General features: G+C 31.6%; 4 protein-coding genes and 1 long non-coding RNA gene across 7 annotated transcripts; 3 read left to right on the top strand and 2 right to left on the bottom strand.

Annotated features, from left to right (window-relative positions):
- The first annotated feature begins 489 nt into the window (after positions 1 to 489).
- Positions 490 to 3,810, top strand: LOC119682628 (probable ATP-dependent RNA helicase DDX43). Its single transcript, XM_038096115.1, has 8 exons — positions 490 to 563; positions 1,222 to 1,655; positions 1,728 to 1,841; positions 1,925 to 2,430; positions 2,508 to 2,898; positions 2,964 to 3,104; positions 3,183 to 3,283; positions 3,341 to 3,810. The coding sequence occupies exons 2-8, from the start codon at positions 1,239 to 1,241 to the stop codon at positions 3,606 to 3,608; spliced, it is 1,938 nt and encodes a 645-aa protein (XP_037952043.1). The 5' UTR covers positions 490 to 563; positions 1,222 to 1,238; the 3' UTR covers positions 3,609 to 3,810.
- On the bottom strand, positions 543 to 7,598 carry LOC119682632. 3 transcript variants are annotated; one of them, XR_005252589.1, is made up of 3 exons: positions 7,511 to 7,598; positions 5,925 to 6,393; positions 543 to 785 (listed from the first exon to the last, which is right to left on the bottom strand). It is a non-coding gene; the product is annotated as an uncharacterized LOC119682632 (long non-coding RNA). The 3 variants fall into 3 exon arrangements; XR_005252588.1 differs by having other exon boundaries at positions 7,493 to 7,582; XR_005252590.1 differs by lacking the exon at positions 7,511 to 7,598 and adding an exon at positions 6,721 to 6,821.
- LOC119682629 (probable ATP-dependent RNA helicase DDX43) lies at positions 6,098 to 11,840 on the top strand. The gene is made up of 8 exons (XM_038096116.1): positions 6,098 to 6,171; positions 6,829 to 7,262; positions 7,335 to 7,448; positions 7,532 to 8,037; positions 8,107 to 8,497; positions 11,089 to 11,229; positions 11,308 to 11,408; positions 11,466 to 11,840. Exons 2-8 carry the CDS (start codon positions 6,846 to 6,848, stop codon positions 11,731 to 11,733), a joined length of 1,938 nt encoding a protein of 645 aa, XP_037952044.1. The 5' UTR covers positions 6,098 to 6,171; positions 6,829 to 6,845; the 3' UTR covers positions 11,734 to 11,840.
- LOC119682631 lies at positions 8,970 to 10,735 on the bottom strand (the record flags this gene model as incomplete). Its single annotated transcript, XM_038096118.1, is given in 1 exon segment — positions 8,970 to 10,735. A coding segment is annotated over 1 exon segment (668 nt), but the record flags the coding sequence as incomplete, so codon positions are not given.
- A 2,210-nt stretch (positions 11,841 to 14,050) lies between the features above and the next one.
- On the top strand, positions 14,051 to 16,851 carry LOC119682630 (probable ATP-dependent RNA helicase DDX43). The gene is made up of 6 exons (XM_038096117.1): positions 14,051 to 14,296; positions 14,955 to 15,388; positions 15,461 to 15,574; positions 15,658 to 16,163; positions 16,234 to 16,624; positions 16,690 to 16,851. Exons 2-6 carry the CDS (start codon positions 14,972 to 14,974, stop codon positions 16,849 to 16,851), a joined length of 1,590 nt encoding a protein of 529 aa, XP_037952045.1. The 5' UTR covers positions 14,051 to 14,296; positions 14,955 to 14,971.
- Positions 16,852 to 16,859: the final 8 nt, after the last annotated feature.

Raw genomic sequence — 16,859 nt, 5'->3', positions numbered from 1 at the left:
AAACCAGCTCTTACTTGCATTATAAAAGACATGTTTGTCGTTTTCTTCACTGTTAAGCAAAACACGATCAGAAATACGGCTGGGTCGTTAATCGAGGTTACTGTTGTACGAAGTAGCTGTTAATCGAGTTATTAGTGTATAGGTTCTTCTGAGACGCTCTTCTCAGAATGCTAATCGGTACATTGTTCTTATCAATGTAACCGTAATTTTATGAATTGAATTTGATATGATTATATGAATTTGATATGAATATGTCAGAACTTTGTAAACTTTTATAATTTAACACATGTAGTATGAAAATAGTATGTGGGCTTACCTATTAAATAGTGTGCTAATCCGATTTATCCCCTTGTGAAATTCATTTGTGTCCAAAAAGTCTAAACCAAATTAATATAGTTACATCACGCAAATTTGAGTATGGGCTGCCAAATGTATTTATATTAATTTTGAAAGAACGACACAAGTTTTCTTGTTCATTGGTTACTTTTGCAAGAGACGAGTCGGTGGTCGGATCGTTTTTTTAGCGGCTTGTGTTTTTTCAATTGGATTTGGTTTTAAGGCTGGTATGTATCTTCCTCCAAAAAATTCGTGTTTCGTGATTCATGATTCGTGATTCGTGATACTTGATACGTGTTTCATGACTTCAGTTCGAATATATGTTCAACTTTTTTCAATTAATTCTGGAACTTGTTAAAAATATTTTATAGTATTAAGAATTTTTGATTTGTTTTCGCAACCGACAAGAACTTGAAACAGCCGCCAATTTTGCTTGTTCCAAGAAATAACTGCAAATATAATGCACATATTAAACAAAAAGTTTTAAAGAAATCATTGTTTCTTTATTTAAAGAATTTTAAAACTATAATTAAAAAACAAAAATTAACTATAAAAAAAAAATCACTGCAATTCACATATATTTAAGGTTATGTGACGTATTTGCAAAAAAAATCTCCATTTGAAATATTTATATAAGAATCATTGCGTGATGAGACTTAAGAAGGCGGCGGCAGTATTATTTTCGACATACTTTAAACATAAGAGTGCAATTGCTTTATTCCCTAATAATCAATGTTAAAAAACATATTTTTAATTCTAATAGTCAATTTTAAATACCGTTTCATATCTTATGATTGAGGAGTTCGTAAAAGCGGTCGCGATTTGAATGTTTGAAATTTGGTTCGTTTTATAGAAAACGGAATAATCAGGTATTCCTTTATTTAGATTTTGCTTACTTCAAAATGGATACTTTTGGAACTGGTGCAACTCAATCTGAAAGGAACGAGTGTGGAGTTTTAAACTCAAACTTAAATCATTTTGATGATTTTATGGAGAAATTTCCTGCAGACCCTGCTTACATTGGTGCCATAATTGGTCGTGGCGGTTGTAAAATTAAAGAAATTAGAACAAACTTCAACGTTTATATACATATAAACAATGACACCAAGGAAATTTCTGTCAAGGGTCGTAATAGAAAAAATGTTGACGATGCAGTCAAATATATTCGTGATATTATGTCTGGTCAAGAAAATAGAAATTTTTCATTTCCAAATCACGAAGTCTCGCACAATCCCAAAGTTGTATTAAAAGAAAATACAATGAATCGTTTTAATGCTTCTTCCGAAAATGACAATATTCAGGTTGCAGCTCCAAAATCTGTAAGTATAAATTAAAAAGAAGGAGAATATGGATATATATTAATATAATATCTCATAACAAAATTGATTTAGGGAGAAAGTGGTGGAATTAGATTAAATGCGCCTACGAAAAATGTATATAATGGTGGCGCCGAAAACCATGTAGTATTGCAGCCTATCGATTGGGAAACTTTGAATAGAAAAGTTGTAAGAAAAATTTTTAAAATCTACATATTAAGTTATCGATTTACCATATTTATTTTGCTCACATGAGGCATTTTTGATTACAGGAAGAACATCGTAGGTTACACTGGGCGCATCTGCCAGACTTGAGAAAAAATTTTTATGAAGAAGTAGAGGAAGTCGCTATTAAGACAGAAGAAGAAGTGAATGAAATGCGTTATTTAAACAATAATATAAGTGTTTCCCGTTTGGTGACAAATGAAGATCAAATGTGTCCTGATATACCGAAACCAATTTGGAAATTTCAACATTGTTTCAAAGATTATCCTGATATCCTTGATGAGTTAAAGAAACAAAATTTTAATGAACCATCACCAATACAGAAGCAAGCATGGCCTATATTATTGAGAGGCGAGGATATGATAGGTATAGCCCAAACAGGGACTGGAAAAACTTTAGCATTTCTGCTTCCTGCTTTGATTCATACTGATGGACAGACTACACCACGTGAGAAACGTAATGGTCCAAATATATTAATTTTAGCGCCAACGCGAGAATTAGCATTACAAATAGCAAAAGAAGTTAACAAGTACTCGTTCCGTGGAATAAAAGCGTAAGTTAGGAAATAGTTAAACCATAGTTTAAAATGAATGAAGAAAAAAATTATTCAATGAAGAAATTCTTATTCAGTGTATGCATTTATGGTGGTGGGAATCGTCGTGACCAAATTAGTGTTTTCAAAGAAGGAGCTGAATGCGTTATTTGTACTCCTGGACGTCTTAATGATTTGGTTCAAGCTAAAGTTATAGACATTACATCAGTTACATATTTAATACTAGACGAAGCGGATCGTATGCTGGATATGGGTTTCGAGCCACAGATCCGAAAAATTCTACTCGACATACGTCCTGACAGGCAGACCGTCATGACTAGTGCCACCTGGCCACCAAGTGTTGGTAGATTGGCCGAAAGTTATATGAACAATCCTATTCAAGTGTGTGTTGGTTCGCTTGATTTAACTGCCACTCATACTGTGAGTCAAAATGTAGAACTCTTGGAGGATGCGGACAAATTTAATACGGTAATATTATTTGAAAACTTAAATAAGAAGAATTATGAAGAACAATGTATTTATTCTTGTTGCAGGTCCTTGCATTTTTAAAAAACCTTAAATCAACCGATAAGGTTATTATCTTCTGTTCTAAGCGAGCTCGTGCTGACGATTTGTCCAGTGATTTATCTCTAAAAGGCCTGTCAACACAATGTATACATGGTTCTCGTGATCAGGTACATAATGCATTAACTTAATTAGAGTAATGTCTCAGAATATAAAATTCTTATAAACTTAAAAAAAATTGTCTTTAGACCGATCGAGAACAAGCACTGGCTGATATAGCGTCAGGTGATATACAGGTTTTGATAGCGACAGATGTTGCTTCAAGAGGTTTAGATATTGAGGATATTACGTAAGTGCTTAGTAGTATTTGAAACCGAATTTGTTGTATTAATTGTTTTTCATTTAGTCATGTTATTAATTTTGATTTTCCGCGTAATATTGAGGAGTATGTTCATCGTGTTGGTAGAACTGGACGCGCTGGGCGAACTGGCACTGCCATAAGTTATATAACACGCTCGGATTGGGGTGTTGCAAAGGATCTCATTCGTATTTTAGAAGAAGCTGGTCAAGCAGCTCCAGAAGAACTATACAGAATGTCCAATCGTTTTGAGAAGATGAAAGAAAGACGTGGTACAGATTTTAAAAGGGGTGGTGGTTTTAATCGCCGTTACTAAATGATATTTTTTTAATATATGGTAGGGGTATTATTCGATAAACAAGATCGTGAATAACCCTGTTTGATTCGAACCGATCAGTGTTTTACTTAAAAAAGTGTTGATCGTTAAAATTGAAAATTAATTAACAAACTATTTCTAATGTTATTAGTATAGTAATGTACAATAAGAAAAATCTAAAATAAAATTAATTAAAAATGTGTATTATTTAAATTGAAATACAAAATTACATTTTAGAATAAGGTTTTAAATAAGAAATATTTAAAATATGTTTTTTATACAGTGAACTTTGTTAATTTAATAAATTTAATCAATTACAACTTTATGATGATTCTATTGTGTTCTTACTTTTTCGTTTGTAAAAGTTTCAACTTTTTCCTGAAAATAAGATATTTTATTTGAAATTTTTTTAAGATGGAGATTAATTATTTGTACAGGCAACGATGTGAGTTAAATATTGTAATCGCTATATACGATTTTTAATCAGAGGCTGATAAAGTTGATTAAATTTCTGTATTAGTAAGTTTTCTAGTTGTTTCATTTAAAATGAATTTTAATAGGATTCAGTTTTAATAGGATTCATAAATGTATTGGATGAGGTATAAAATGAACTTAATATAAAATATATATTTTTTTCACATTATACATATTTAATTTGAATGTTATTTTAAACAGACAATTGATAGACAATTGATCACTGCTTAAGTATAGTACTGTAGTCAAGTCAAGGTCAAGTCAAGCCAATGAATGCCATTATACTAACTTGAAATCTTTACTATCACTTCGAATGATCATTTCTCACTAAGCCATAGATAAGACCTCCTAAGAAATCAATTCATCTGATCAGCGAAGATCGTTATCGATGTCATTTGAAATAAATCTTTAATTTAATTAATTTAAATAATAAACGTCATTTAATTTAATAAAATTTGTTAAAGTTGTATACATATAATATTTAATAAAAGCAGCTATACGCAGATACGTGTTAACATGGCTGTCTGATTAAATGGAAAAGAAAGAAATTAGAAAGCACGCTTTCCAAATATTGATAAATTTTATCAATAATTTTATTTTATTATTCCATTGCGAGTGTAGATATATATTGTTCGATTTGTGGACTATAGAACAAGTAACATATAGTTGTTCATGTGGAAGATTATCTGTGTTGAGAGTTGAACCACAGTATCCTAAATATTGAACTAAGCTCGCTTTAGATGGTGATTGCAGACGCCAATAGAATTGTGAATTGCAATCTTTTGAATTGAAATGGCATATCCGTTAGAATTATTGGATTGCGGAGATTAAAGACATCTTTACCTTTGAGAGAGGTCTGTAATATTTGTATGATTAATATAATATTGTTATATATGATAACTGATACTCCGATTTTCAATCACAGTAAATGGGGTAGAATCGATTACGGTTAGAGTGAATTAAAAAATTCTGTTTGCTATTTAATCTGTTTGTATGATTTCTTATTTACATGTCGGTTGCTAATTAACAGAATTTCAAAGTGAATTGAGTAGCTCTTCAAAATGATGTAGCATTTATCATTATCATTTTGGAATGAAATTATTTTTCAATATTTTATAACACTCGCGACAAAAGATTGGCCATTGACAAATCAATAGACACAAAAGGGAAAACCAAACGATATATTTTGAATAAATCACCGCCTATTGCACAAAATATATAAAAAATCATTAACATAATTCTTAATATAATGAACTCAAAAACAATCCGAGCTACTCTGACGAAATAGATCTTTAATTTTGAGATCTCTAGTTGCCTCTTTCTCTGCAAATTTAGCAGATTTTTCATTTACGTTGGTATCAGGTACAGGCACAGGGTTTTGACGACGTATTCCAGACGTAAGTGCTTCCAAAATTTCTTAAGAGATCACATTTTTGTTTTTTTCCACGACTGATCTCTGTTTGACATTAGTATGACATTTTTAATGTTGTACCTTTTGCAGAAAGTTTTATGGTATATTGATTCTCAAACCAGCTCTTACTTGCATTATAAAAGACATGTTTGTCGTTTTCTTCACTGTTAAGCAAAACACGATCAGAAATACAGCTGGGTCGTTAATCGAGGTTACTGTTGTACGAAGTAGCTGTTAATCGAGTTATTAGTGTATAGGTTCTTCTGAGACGCTCTTCTCAGAATGCTAATCGGTACATTGTTCTTATCAATGTAACCGTAATTTTATGAATTGAATTTGATATGATTATATGAATTTGATATGAATATGTCAGAACTTTGTAAACTTTTATAATTTAACACATGTAGTATGAAAATAGTATGTGGGCTTACCTATTAAATAGTGTGCTAATCCGATTTATCCCCTTGTGAAATTCATTTGTGTCCAAAAAGTCTAAACCAAATTAATATAGTTACATCACGCAAATTTGAGTATGGGCTGCCAAATGTATTTATATTAATTTTGAAAGAACGACACAAGTTTTCTTGTTCATTGGTTACTTTTGCAAGAGACGAGTCGGTGGTCGGATCGTTTTTTTAGCGGCTTGTGTTTTTTCAATTGGATTTGGTTTTAAGGCTGGTATGTATCTTCCTCCAAAAAATTCGTGTTTCGTGATTCATGATTCGTGATTCGTGATACTTGATACGTGTTTCATGACTTCAGTTCGAATATATGTTCAACTTTTTTCAATTAATTCTGGAACTTGTTAAAAATATTTTATAGTATTAAGAATTTTTGATTTGTTTTCGCAACCGACAAGAACTTGAAACAGCCGCCAATTTTGCTTGTTCCAAGAAATAACTGCAAATATAATGCACATATTAAACAAAAAGTTTTAAAGAAATCATTGTTTCTTTATTTAAAGAATTTTAAAACTATAATTAAAAAACAAAAATTAACTATAAAAAAAAATCACTGCAATTCACATATATTTAAGGTTATGTGACGTATTTGCAAAAAAAATCTCCATTTGAAATATTTATATAAGAATCATTGCGTGATGAGACTTAAGAAGGCGGCGGCAGTATTATTTTCGACATACTTTAAACATAAGAGTGCAATTGCTTTATTCCCTAATAATCAATGTTAAAAAACATATTTTTAATTTTAATAGTCAATTTTAAATACCGTTTCATATGTTATGATTGAGGAGTTCGTAAAAGCGGTCGTGATTTGAATGTTTGAAATTTGGTTCGTTTTATAGAAAACGGAATAATCAGGTATTCCTTTATTTAGATTTTGCTTACTTCAAAATGGATACTTTTGGAACTGGTGCAACTCAATCTGAAAGGAACGAGTGTGGAGTTTTAAACTCAAACTTAAATCATTTTGATGATTTTATGGAGAAATTTCCTGCAGACCCTGCTTACATTGGTGCCATAATTGGTCGTGGCGGTTGTAAAATTAAAGAAATTAGAACAAACTTCAACGTTTATATACATATAAACAATGACACCAAGGAAATTTCTGTCAAGGGTCGTAATAGAAAAAATGTTGACGATGCAGTCAAATATATTCGTGATATTATGTCTGGTCAAGAAAATAGAAATTTTTCATTTCCAAATCACGAAGTCTCGCACAATCCCAAAGTTGTATTAAAAGAAAATACAATGAATCGTTTTAATGCTTCTTCCGAAAATGACAATATTCAGGTTGCAGCTCCAAAATCTGTAAGTATAAATTAAAAAGAATGAGAATATGGATATATATTAATATAATATCTCATAACAAAATTAATTTAGGGAGAAAGTGGTGGAATTAGATTAAATGCGCCTACGAAAAATGTATATAATGGTGGCGCCGAAAACCATGTAGTATTGCAGCCTATCGATTGGGAAACTTTGAATAGAAAAGTTGTAAGAAAAATTTTTAAAATCTACATATTAAGTTATCGATTTACCATATTTATTTTGCTCACATGAGGCATTTTTGATTACAGGAAGAACATCGTAGGTTACACTGGGCGCATCTGCCAGACTTGAGAAAAAATTTTTATGAAGAAGTAGAGGAAGTCGCTATTAAGACAGAAGAAGAAGTGAATGAAATGCGTTATTTAAACAATAATATAAGTGTTTCCCGTTTGGTGACAAATGAAGATCAAATGTGTCCTGATATACCGAAACCAATTTGGAAATTTCAACATTGTTTCAAAGATTATCCTGATATCCTTGATGAGTTAAAGAAACAAAATTTTAATGAACCATCACCAATACAGAAGCAAGCATGGCCTATATTATTGAGAGGCGAGGATATGATAGGTATAGCCCAAACAGGGACTGGAAAAACTTTAGCATTTCTGCTTCCTGCTTTGATTCATACTGATGGACAGACTACACCACGTGAGAAACGTAATGGTCCAAATATATTAATTTTAGCGCCAACGCGAGAATTAGCATTACAAATAGCAAAAGAAGTTAACAAGTACTCGTTCCGTGGAATAAAAGCGTAAGTTAGGAAATAGTTAAACCATAGTTTAAAATGAATGAAGAAAAAAATTATGAAATTCTTATTCAGTGTATGCATTTATGGTGGTGGGAATCGTCGTGACCAAATTAGTGTTTTCAAAGAAGGAGCTGAATGCGTTATTTGTACTCCTGGACGTCTTAATGATTTGGTTCAAGCTAAAGTTATAGACATTACATCAGTTACATATTTAATACTAGACGAAGCGGATCGTATGCTGGATATGGGTTTCGAGCCACAGATCCGAAAAATTCTACTCGACATACGTCCTGACAGGCAGACCGTCATGACTAGTGCCACCTGGCCACCAAGTGTTGGTAGATTGGCCGAAAGTTATATGAACAATCCTATTCAAGTGTGTGTTGGTTCGCTTGATTTAACTGCCACTCATACTGTGAGTCAAAATGTAGAACTCTTGGAGGATGCGGACAAATTTAATACGGTAATATTATTTGAAAACTTAAATAAGAAGAATTATGAAGAACAATGTATTTATCCTCCTCGGTCCTGAAGGCTTCCCACAAAAAAAAAATTCTTAAAATCTTTTAGCTATTGTTTATATGCATTCAAATAAAAAAAAAAAATTGATTAGACGATTTTCTGTCGCACGGATATTGAGATATGGCAGGGGCAGCCAGCTGGACACTTGGAATATATAATGTAAAAAAAATGTGGTCTTTTAAATTTTTTCTATTATTACAAAATAAAAAGTTTTATTTATGAATTAAGGAAACTTATGAACTTTATTAAGTTATTTACTTTAAAATTATAAATTTTATATCTAAATTAAACAAAAATTACGAATTTCATTAAATTATATTAATTATCATTAATAAATTATATTAAAATATACGAATTATAGTTAAAACTACTTAAAACTAAGTTATGAATGAAACTCAAAAAAACATTGCCTATCATTAGCTATACATAAAAAAACATTACACGAAGTGCATTTAAATCTAGTTTTTTGATGACAACCCTCTCTGCGACAGCGCATAAACTTATTTTTATCTGTAACACCGCATATTGGTAAATGTCTGTTTTCAGTACGGCAGACATCCTCTGGTGGAAGTGGATTTGGTGTTTTGGTTTTTTTTCTAACCAATAAATCTTTATCACTTGAACTGCTCTCTGTGAACGCTTGATCATAAGTTCTTCTTTTGGATTCTGCACATGCAGCAAAGCATTCTCCAATATTCAGTTTGAATTCAAGCAAGTCCATGATCTCTTTTTTGCATACACCACACGCAAATTTGTCCTTCTTGTACATAACCCAGCAATTTGTTATTATCAGATCAACCATATGCCAAAATACTTTAACAGGCCACTTTTTTGTGCGAATAGCAATGCGATAATAGGAAATCAATCGATCTGCAAGATCGACATCACCCATTGAGTTATTATACCTTGTAATGGCATTTGGACAATTAATATTTACATATTTTTTTGTAGTTTTATTCCATCTCCGAACAGTTTGAATTGGGTCGGATCCAACCGCTGTAGTAGCTAGCAATACTGATTTGTTATCCATCCACTTGATGACAGATATTTTTTCATCTTGCCTGACTATCTCATCGAAACTACCTCTTCCTTTCTTTAAAAGATCTTTATCAAGAGATAGCTTTGTGCGCAATTCTTTTGGGATACGGTTTTGTTGAATTGTTCCCGTAGCATATATCTCATTTTCTAAGAGAAAAGTCAGTAAATTCATGGACGTAAAATATCTATCCATAAATATCTCACTGCCTTTGGGAACGTTTTTGGTCAGTCTTTCTACAACTGTGCCTCCAATGCCCAATGCTGGATTGGGTTTTCCACAGGGCCATGTTTTTGCTCCTTGATAAATGAAAAAATCAAGGACAAGCCCATCCGGAGAAGCCAATACAAAATTTTTTAAGCCTACTGGATTCGGCTTACATTTCACATATTGCTTTAATTGAGTAGTTCCAGTAAATGGGATCATTTGTTCATCGATACTCAATTTTTTACTCTTTGGAATTGCATTGCATTTGTTAATAACTGTATCCAAAATAGGTTGAATTTTCCAAAGTCTGTTTTTCTCCTTCTCTCGGAATTTGGGTTATTGCAGCTACTTTAATGGAGGGTTTATAGTACATCCTAATTCTAGGAAGTTTCATACAACCTGCAATTATGTGTGCACCAACTACCTTTTTATATTCATTTGGGGTTGACTTTAAATCAACATTGCATTGCAATGCATGTATGTTACTTTGCTCACTAACAAAAGCCCAAAAATTTTCGTTGAAATAATCACAAAAATAATTAAAAGGTGTCCACTTCTCTCGATTTTCAACATTCCATGAGTCCTCATTGGATAACTCCTCGTACGTTGTATTAAATTTCTTAAACACCCATTTCATATTTCTATTTGATAACTTTGACATGTCATCGACGCAAAGCACTTCCTCATCAAAAAGTTTTTTTGCGCCTTCAGCAACAACACCATCAAAGTCGCTATCTGCGTCATCTTCGAAAACAATAGCATCTTCATGCGCATTGTGATCTAACAATTCATTATCACTGTCATCTGAAGCGTCTTCAATATCACTCTCCAATAGCAGCTCCAAAATTTTGTCTTCAGTGTATTCTTTTCTCATTGTCATTTTGTACCAAGTGTGCAGCCCGCTGGACACTATATGTTTTTCAGAAAATACCATAAAAATATAATTGCTAATTACTTACCTTTATATAAAGTTTAAAGAAAAAAAGATTTTAAACAAAATAAAACTATTAAATGTATCCAAAAAAAGGCAAATACTACAAAAAAACCGATTTTTTCTTGTACTTAACAATAACAGCAAATTCTCAACAACTTACCAAACACTTTTCACATTATTTTATGGTATTCCCAAAATTACAGGAAAAGGTGCACTAAAATAACAAACACGAAACTATTAGCGAGCTGTACAAATGAATATATAGTAGTAAAACCTTCACAAAACTTCAAAAAAGGCAGTAGAAAAGTGTCCAGCCGGCTGCACGCCAGGACCGAAGAGGTTATTCTTGTTGCAGGTCCTTGCATTTTTAAAAAACCTTAAATCAACCGATAAGGTTATTATCTTCTGTTCTAAGCGAGCTCGTGCTGACGATTTGTCCAGTGATTTATCTCTAAAAGGCCTGTCAACACAATGTATACATGGTTCTCGTGATCAGGTACATAATGCATTAACTTAATTAGAGTAATGTCTCAGAATATAAAATTCTTATAAACTTAAAAAAAATTGTCTTTAGACCGATCGAGAACAAGCACTGGCTGATATAGCGTCAGGTGATATACAGGTTTTGATAGCGACAGATGTTGCTTCAAGAGGTTTAGATATTGAGGATATTACGTAAGTGCTTAGTAGTATTTGAAACCGAATTTGTTGTATTAATTGTTTTTCATTTAGTCATGTTATTAATTTTGATTTTCCGCGTAATATTGAGGAGTATGTTCATCGTGTTGGTAGAACTGGACGCGCTGGGCGAACTGGCACTGCCATAAGTTATATAACACGCTCGGATTGGGGTGTTGCAAAGGATCTCATTCGTATTTTAGAAGAAGCTGGTCAAGCAGCTCCAGAAGAACTATACAGAATGTCCAATCGTTTTGAGAAGATGAAAGAAAGACGTGGTACAGATTTTAAAAGGGGTGGTGGTTTTAATCGCCGTTACTAAATGATATTTTTTTAAAATATGGTAGGGGTATTATTCGATAAACAAGATCGTGAATAACCCTGTTTGATTCGAACCGATCAGTGTTTTACTTAAAAAAGTGTTGATCGTTAAAATTGAAAATTAATTAACAAACTATTTCTAATGTTATTAGTATAATAATGTACAATAAGAAAAATCTAAAATAAAATTAATTAAAAATGTGTATTATTTAAATTGAAATACAAAATTACATTTTAGAATAAGGTTTTAAATAAGAAATATTTAAAATATGTTTTTTATACAGTGAACTTTGTTAATTTAATAAATTTAATCAATTACAACTTTATGATGATTCTATTGTGTTCTTACTTTTTCGTTTGTAAAAGTTTCAACTTTTTCCTGAAAATAAGATATTTTATTTGAAATTTTTTTAAGATGGAGATTAATTATTTGTACAGGCAACGATGTGAGTTAAATATTGTAATCGCTATATACGATTTTTAATCAGAGGCTGATAAAGTTGATTAAATTTCTGTATTAGTAAGTTTTCTAGTTGTTTCATTTAAAATGAATTTTAATAGGATTCAGTTTTAATAGGATTCATAAATGTATTGGATGAGGTATAAAATGAACTTAAAATAAAATATATATTTTTTTCACATTATACATATTTAATTTGAATGTTATTTTAAACAGACAATTGATAGACAATTGATCACTGCTCAAGTATAGTACTGTAGTCAAGTCAAGGTCAAGTCAAGCCAATGAATGCCATTATACTAACTTGAAATCTTTACTATCACTTCGAATGATCATTTCTCACTAAGCCATAGATAAGACCTCCTAAGAAATCAATTCATCTGATCAGCGAAGATCGTTATCGATGTCATTTGAAATAAATCTTTAATTTAATTAATTTAAATAATAAACGTCATTTAATTTAATAAAATTTGTTAAAGTTGTATACATATAATATTTAATAAAAGCAGCTATACGCAGATACGTGTTAACATGGCTGTCTGATTAAATGGAAAAGAAAGAAATTAGAAAGCACGCTTTCCAAATATTGATAAATTTTATCAATAATTTTATTTTATTATTCCATTGCGAGTGTAGATATATATTGTTCGATTTGTGGACTATAGAACAAGTAACATATAGTTGTTCATGTGGAAGATTATCTGTGTTGAGAGTTGAACCACAGTATCCTAAATATTGAACTAAGCTCGCTTTAGATGGTGATTGCAGACGCCAATAGAATTGTGAATTGCAATCTTTTGAATTGAAATGGCATATCCGTTAGAATTATTGGATTGCGGAGATTAAAGACATCTTTACCTTTGAGAGAGGTCTGTAATATTTGTATGATTAATATAATATTGTGATATATGATAATTGATACTACGATTTTCAATCACAGTAAATGGGGTAGAGTCGATTACGGTTAGAGTGAATTAAAAAATTCTGTTTGATATTTAATCCGTTTGTATGATTTCTTATTTACATGTCGGTTGCTAATTAACAGAATTTCAAAGTGAATTGAGTAGCTCTTCAAAATGATGTAGCATTTATCATTATCATTTTAGAATGAAATTATTTTTCAATATTTTATAACACTCGCGACAAAAGATTGGCCATTGATAAATCAATAGACACAAAAGGGAAAACCAAACGATATATTTTGAATAAATCACCGCCTATTGCTCAAAATATATAAAAAATCATTAACATAATTATTAATATAATGAACTCAAAAACAATCCGAGCTACTCTGACGAAATAGATCTTTAATTTTGAGATCTCTAGTTGCCTCTTTCTCTGCAAATTTAGCAGATTTTTCATTTACGTTGGTATCAGGTACAGGCACAGGGTTTTGACGACGTATTCCAGACGTAAGTGCTTCCAAAATTTCTTAAGAGATCACATTTTTGTTTTTTTCCACGACTGATCTCTGTTTGACATTAGTATGACATTTTTAATGTTGTACCTTTTGCAGAAAGTTTTATGGTATATTGATTCTCAAACCAGCTCTTACTTGCATTATAAAAGACATGTTTGTCGTTTTCTTCACTGTTAAGCAAAACACGATCAGAAATACGGCTGGGTCGTTAATCGAGGTTACTGTTGTACGAAGTAGCTGTTAATCGAGTTATTAGTGTATAGGTTCTTCTGAGACGCTCTTCTCAGAATGCTAATCGGTACATTGTTCTTATCAATGTAACCGTAATTTTATGAATTGAATTTGATATGATTATATGAATTTGATATGAATATGTCAGAACTTTGTAAACTTTTATAATTTAACACATGTAGTATGAAAATAGTATGTGGGCTTACCTATTAAATAGTGTGCTAATCCGATTTATCCCCTTGTGAAATTCATTTGTGTCCAAAAAGTCTAAACCAAATTAATATAGTTACATCACGCAAATTTGAGTATGGGCTGCCAAATGTATTTATATTAATTTTGAAAGAACGACACAAGTTTTCTTGTTCATTGGTTACTTTTGCAAGAGACGAGTCGGTGGTCGGATCGTTTTTTTAGCGGCTTGTGTTTTTTCAATTGGATTTGGTTTTAAGGCTGGTATGTATCTTCCTCCAAAAAATTCGTGTTTCGTGATTCATGATTCGTGATTCGTGATACTTGATACGTGTTTCATGACTTCAGTTCGAATATATGTTCAACTTTTTTCAATTAATTCTGGAACTTGTTAAAAATATTTTATAGTATTAAGAATTTTTGATTTGTTTTCGCAACCGACAAGAACTTGAAACAGCCGCCAATTTTGCTTGTTCCAAGAAATAACTGCAAATATAATGCACATATTAAACAAAAAGTTTTAAAGAAATCATTGTTTCTTTATTTAAAGAATTTTAAAACTATAATTAAAAAACAAAAATTAACTATAAAAAAAAAATCACTGCAATTCACATATATTTAAGGTTATGTGACGTATTTGCAAAAAAAATCTCCATTTGAAATATTTATATAAGAATCATTGCGTGATGAGACTTAAGAAGGCGGCGGCAGTATTATTTTCGACATACTTTAAACATAAGAGTGCAATTGCTTTATTCCCTAATAATCAATGTTAAAAAACATATTTTTAATTTTAATAGTCAATTTTAAATACCGTTTCATATGTTATGATTGAGGAGTTCGTAAAAGCGGTCGTGATTTGAATGTTTGAAATTTGGTTCGTTTTATAGAAAACGGAATAATCAGGTATTCCTTTATTTAGATTTTGCTTACTTCAAAATGGATACTTTTGGAACTGGTGCAACTCAATCTGAAAGGAACGAGTGTGGAGTTTTAAACTCAAACTTAAATCATTTTGATGATTTTATGGAGAAATTTCCTGCAGACCCTGCTTACATTGGTGCCATAATTGGTCGTGGCGGTTGTAAAATTAAAGAAATTAGAACAAACTTCAACGTTTATATACATATAAACAATGACACCAAGGAAATTTCTGTCAAGGGTCGTAATAGAAAAAATGTTGACGATGCAGTCAAATATATTCGTGATATTATGTCTGGTCAAGAAAATAGAAATTTTTCATTTCCAAATCACGAAGTCTCGCACAATCCCAAAGTTGTATTAAAAGAAAATACAATGAATCGTTTTAATGCTTCTTCCGAAAATGACAATATTCAGGTTGCAGCTCCAAAATCTGTAAGTATAAATTAAAAAGAATGAGAATATGGATATATATTAATATAATATCTCATAACAAAATTGATTTAGGGAGAAAGTGGTGGAATTAGATTAAATGCGCCTACGAAAAATGTATATAATGGTGGCGCCGAAAACCATGTAGTATTGCAGCCTATCGATTGGGAAACTTTGAATAGAAAAGTTGTAAGAAAAATTTTTAAAATCTACATATTAAGTTATCGATTTACCATATTTATTTTGCTCACATGAGGCATTTTTGATTACAGGAAGAACATCGTAGGTTACACTGGGCGCATCTGCCAGACTTGAGAAAAAATTTTTATGAAGAAGTAGAGGAAGTCGCTATTAAGACAGAAGAAGAAGTGAATGAAATGCGTTATTTAAACAATAATATAAGTGTTTCCCGTTTGGTGACAAATGAAGATCAAATGTGTCCTGATATACCGAAACCAATTTGGAAATTTCAACATTGTTTCAAAGATTATCCTGATATCCTTGATGAGTTAAAGAAACAAAATTTTAATGAACCATCACCAATACAGAAGCAAGCATGGCCTATATTATTGAGAGGCGAGGATATGATAGGTATAGCCCAAACAGGGACTGGAAAAACTTTAGCATTTCTGCTTCCTGCTTTGATTCATACTGATGGACAGACTACACCACGTGAGAAACGTAATGGTCCAAATATATTAATTTTAGCGCCAACGCGAGAATTAGCATTACAAATAGCAAAAGAAGTTAACAAGTACTCGTTCCGTGGAATAAAAGCGTAAGTTAGGAAATAGTTAAACCATAGTTTAAAATGAATGAAGAAAAAAAATTATGAAATTCTTATTCAGTGTATGCATTTATGGTGGTGGGAATCGTCGTGACCAAATTAGTGTTTTCAAAGAAGGAGCTGAATGCGTTATTTGTACTCCTGGACGTCTTAATGATTTGGTTCAAGCTAAAGTTATAGACATTACATCAGTTACATATTTAATACTAGACGAAGCGGATCGTATGCTGGATATGGGTTTCGAGCCACAGATCCGAAAAATTCTACTCGACATACGTCCTGACAGGCAGACCGTCATGACTAGTGCCACCTGGCCACCAAGTGTTGGTAGATTGGCCGAAAGTTATATGAACAATCCTATTCAAGTGTGTGTTGGTTCGCTTGATTTAACTGCCACTCATACTGTGAGTCAAAATGTAGAACTCTTGGAGGATGCGGACAAATTTAATACGGTAATATTATTTGAAAACTTAAATAAGAAGAATTATGAAGAACAATGTATTTATTCTTGTTGCAGGTCCTTGCATTTTTAAAAAACCTTAAATCAACCGATAAGGTTATTATCTTCTGTTCTAAGCGAGCTCGTGCTGACGATTTGTCCAGTGATTTATCTCTAAAAGGCCTGTCAACACAATGTATACATGGTTCTCGTGATCAGGTACATAATGCATTAACTTAATTAGAGTA

The sequence above is a fragment of the Teleopsis dalmanni genome, chromosome 2, assembly GCF_002237135.1.
Source record: "Teleopsis dalmanni isolate 2A chromosome 2, ASM223713v2, whole genome shotgun sequence".
NCBI lineage: Eukaryota > Metazoa > Arthropoda > Insecta > Diptera > Diopsidae > Teleopsis > Teleopsis dalmanni.
This window is presented reverse-complemented; position numbering and strand designations above follow the sequence as displayed.

Excerpts from the sequence above, each read along its gene's own strand:
- LOC119682628 (XM_038096115.1), top strand. The coding sequence starts at position 1,239 with ATGGATACTTTTGGAACTGGTGCAACTCAATCTGAAAGGAACGAGTGT. Across the intron at positions 2,431-2,507 it reads TCGTTCCGTGGAATAAAAGC|TGTATGCATTTATGGTGGTG; the intron begins GTAAGTTAGGAA and ends ATTCTTATTCAG. Across the intron at positions 2,899-2,963 it reads ATGCGGACAAATTTAATACG|GTCCTTGCATTTTTAAAAAA; the intron begins GTAATATTATTT and ends TTCTTGTTGCAG.
- LOC119682629 (XM_038096116.1), top strand. The coding sequence starts at position 6,846 with ATGGATACTTTTGGAACTGGTGCAACTCAATCTGAAAGGAACGAGTGT. Across the intron at positions 8,498-11,088 it reads ATGCGGACAAATTTAATACG|GTCCTTGCATTTTTAAAAAA; the intron begins GTAATATTATTT and ends TTCTTGTTGCAG. Across the intron at positions 11,409-11,465 it reads TTAGATATTGAGGATATTAC|TCATGTTATTAATTTTGATT; the intron begins GTAAGTGCTTAG and ends TTTTTCATTTAG.
- LOC119682630 (XM_038096117.1), top strand. The coding sequence starts at position 14,972 with ATGGATACTTTTGGAACTGGTGCAACTCAATCTGAAAGGAACGAGTGT. Across the intron at positions 16,164-16,233 it reads TCGTTCCGTGGAATAAAAGC|TGTATGCATTTATGGTGGTG; the intron begins GTAAGTTAGGAA and ends ATTCTTATTCAG. Across the intron at positions 16,625-16,689 it reads ATGCGGACAAATTTAATACG|GTCCTTGCATTTTTAAAAAA; the intron begins GTAATATTATTT and ends TTCTTGTTGCAG.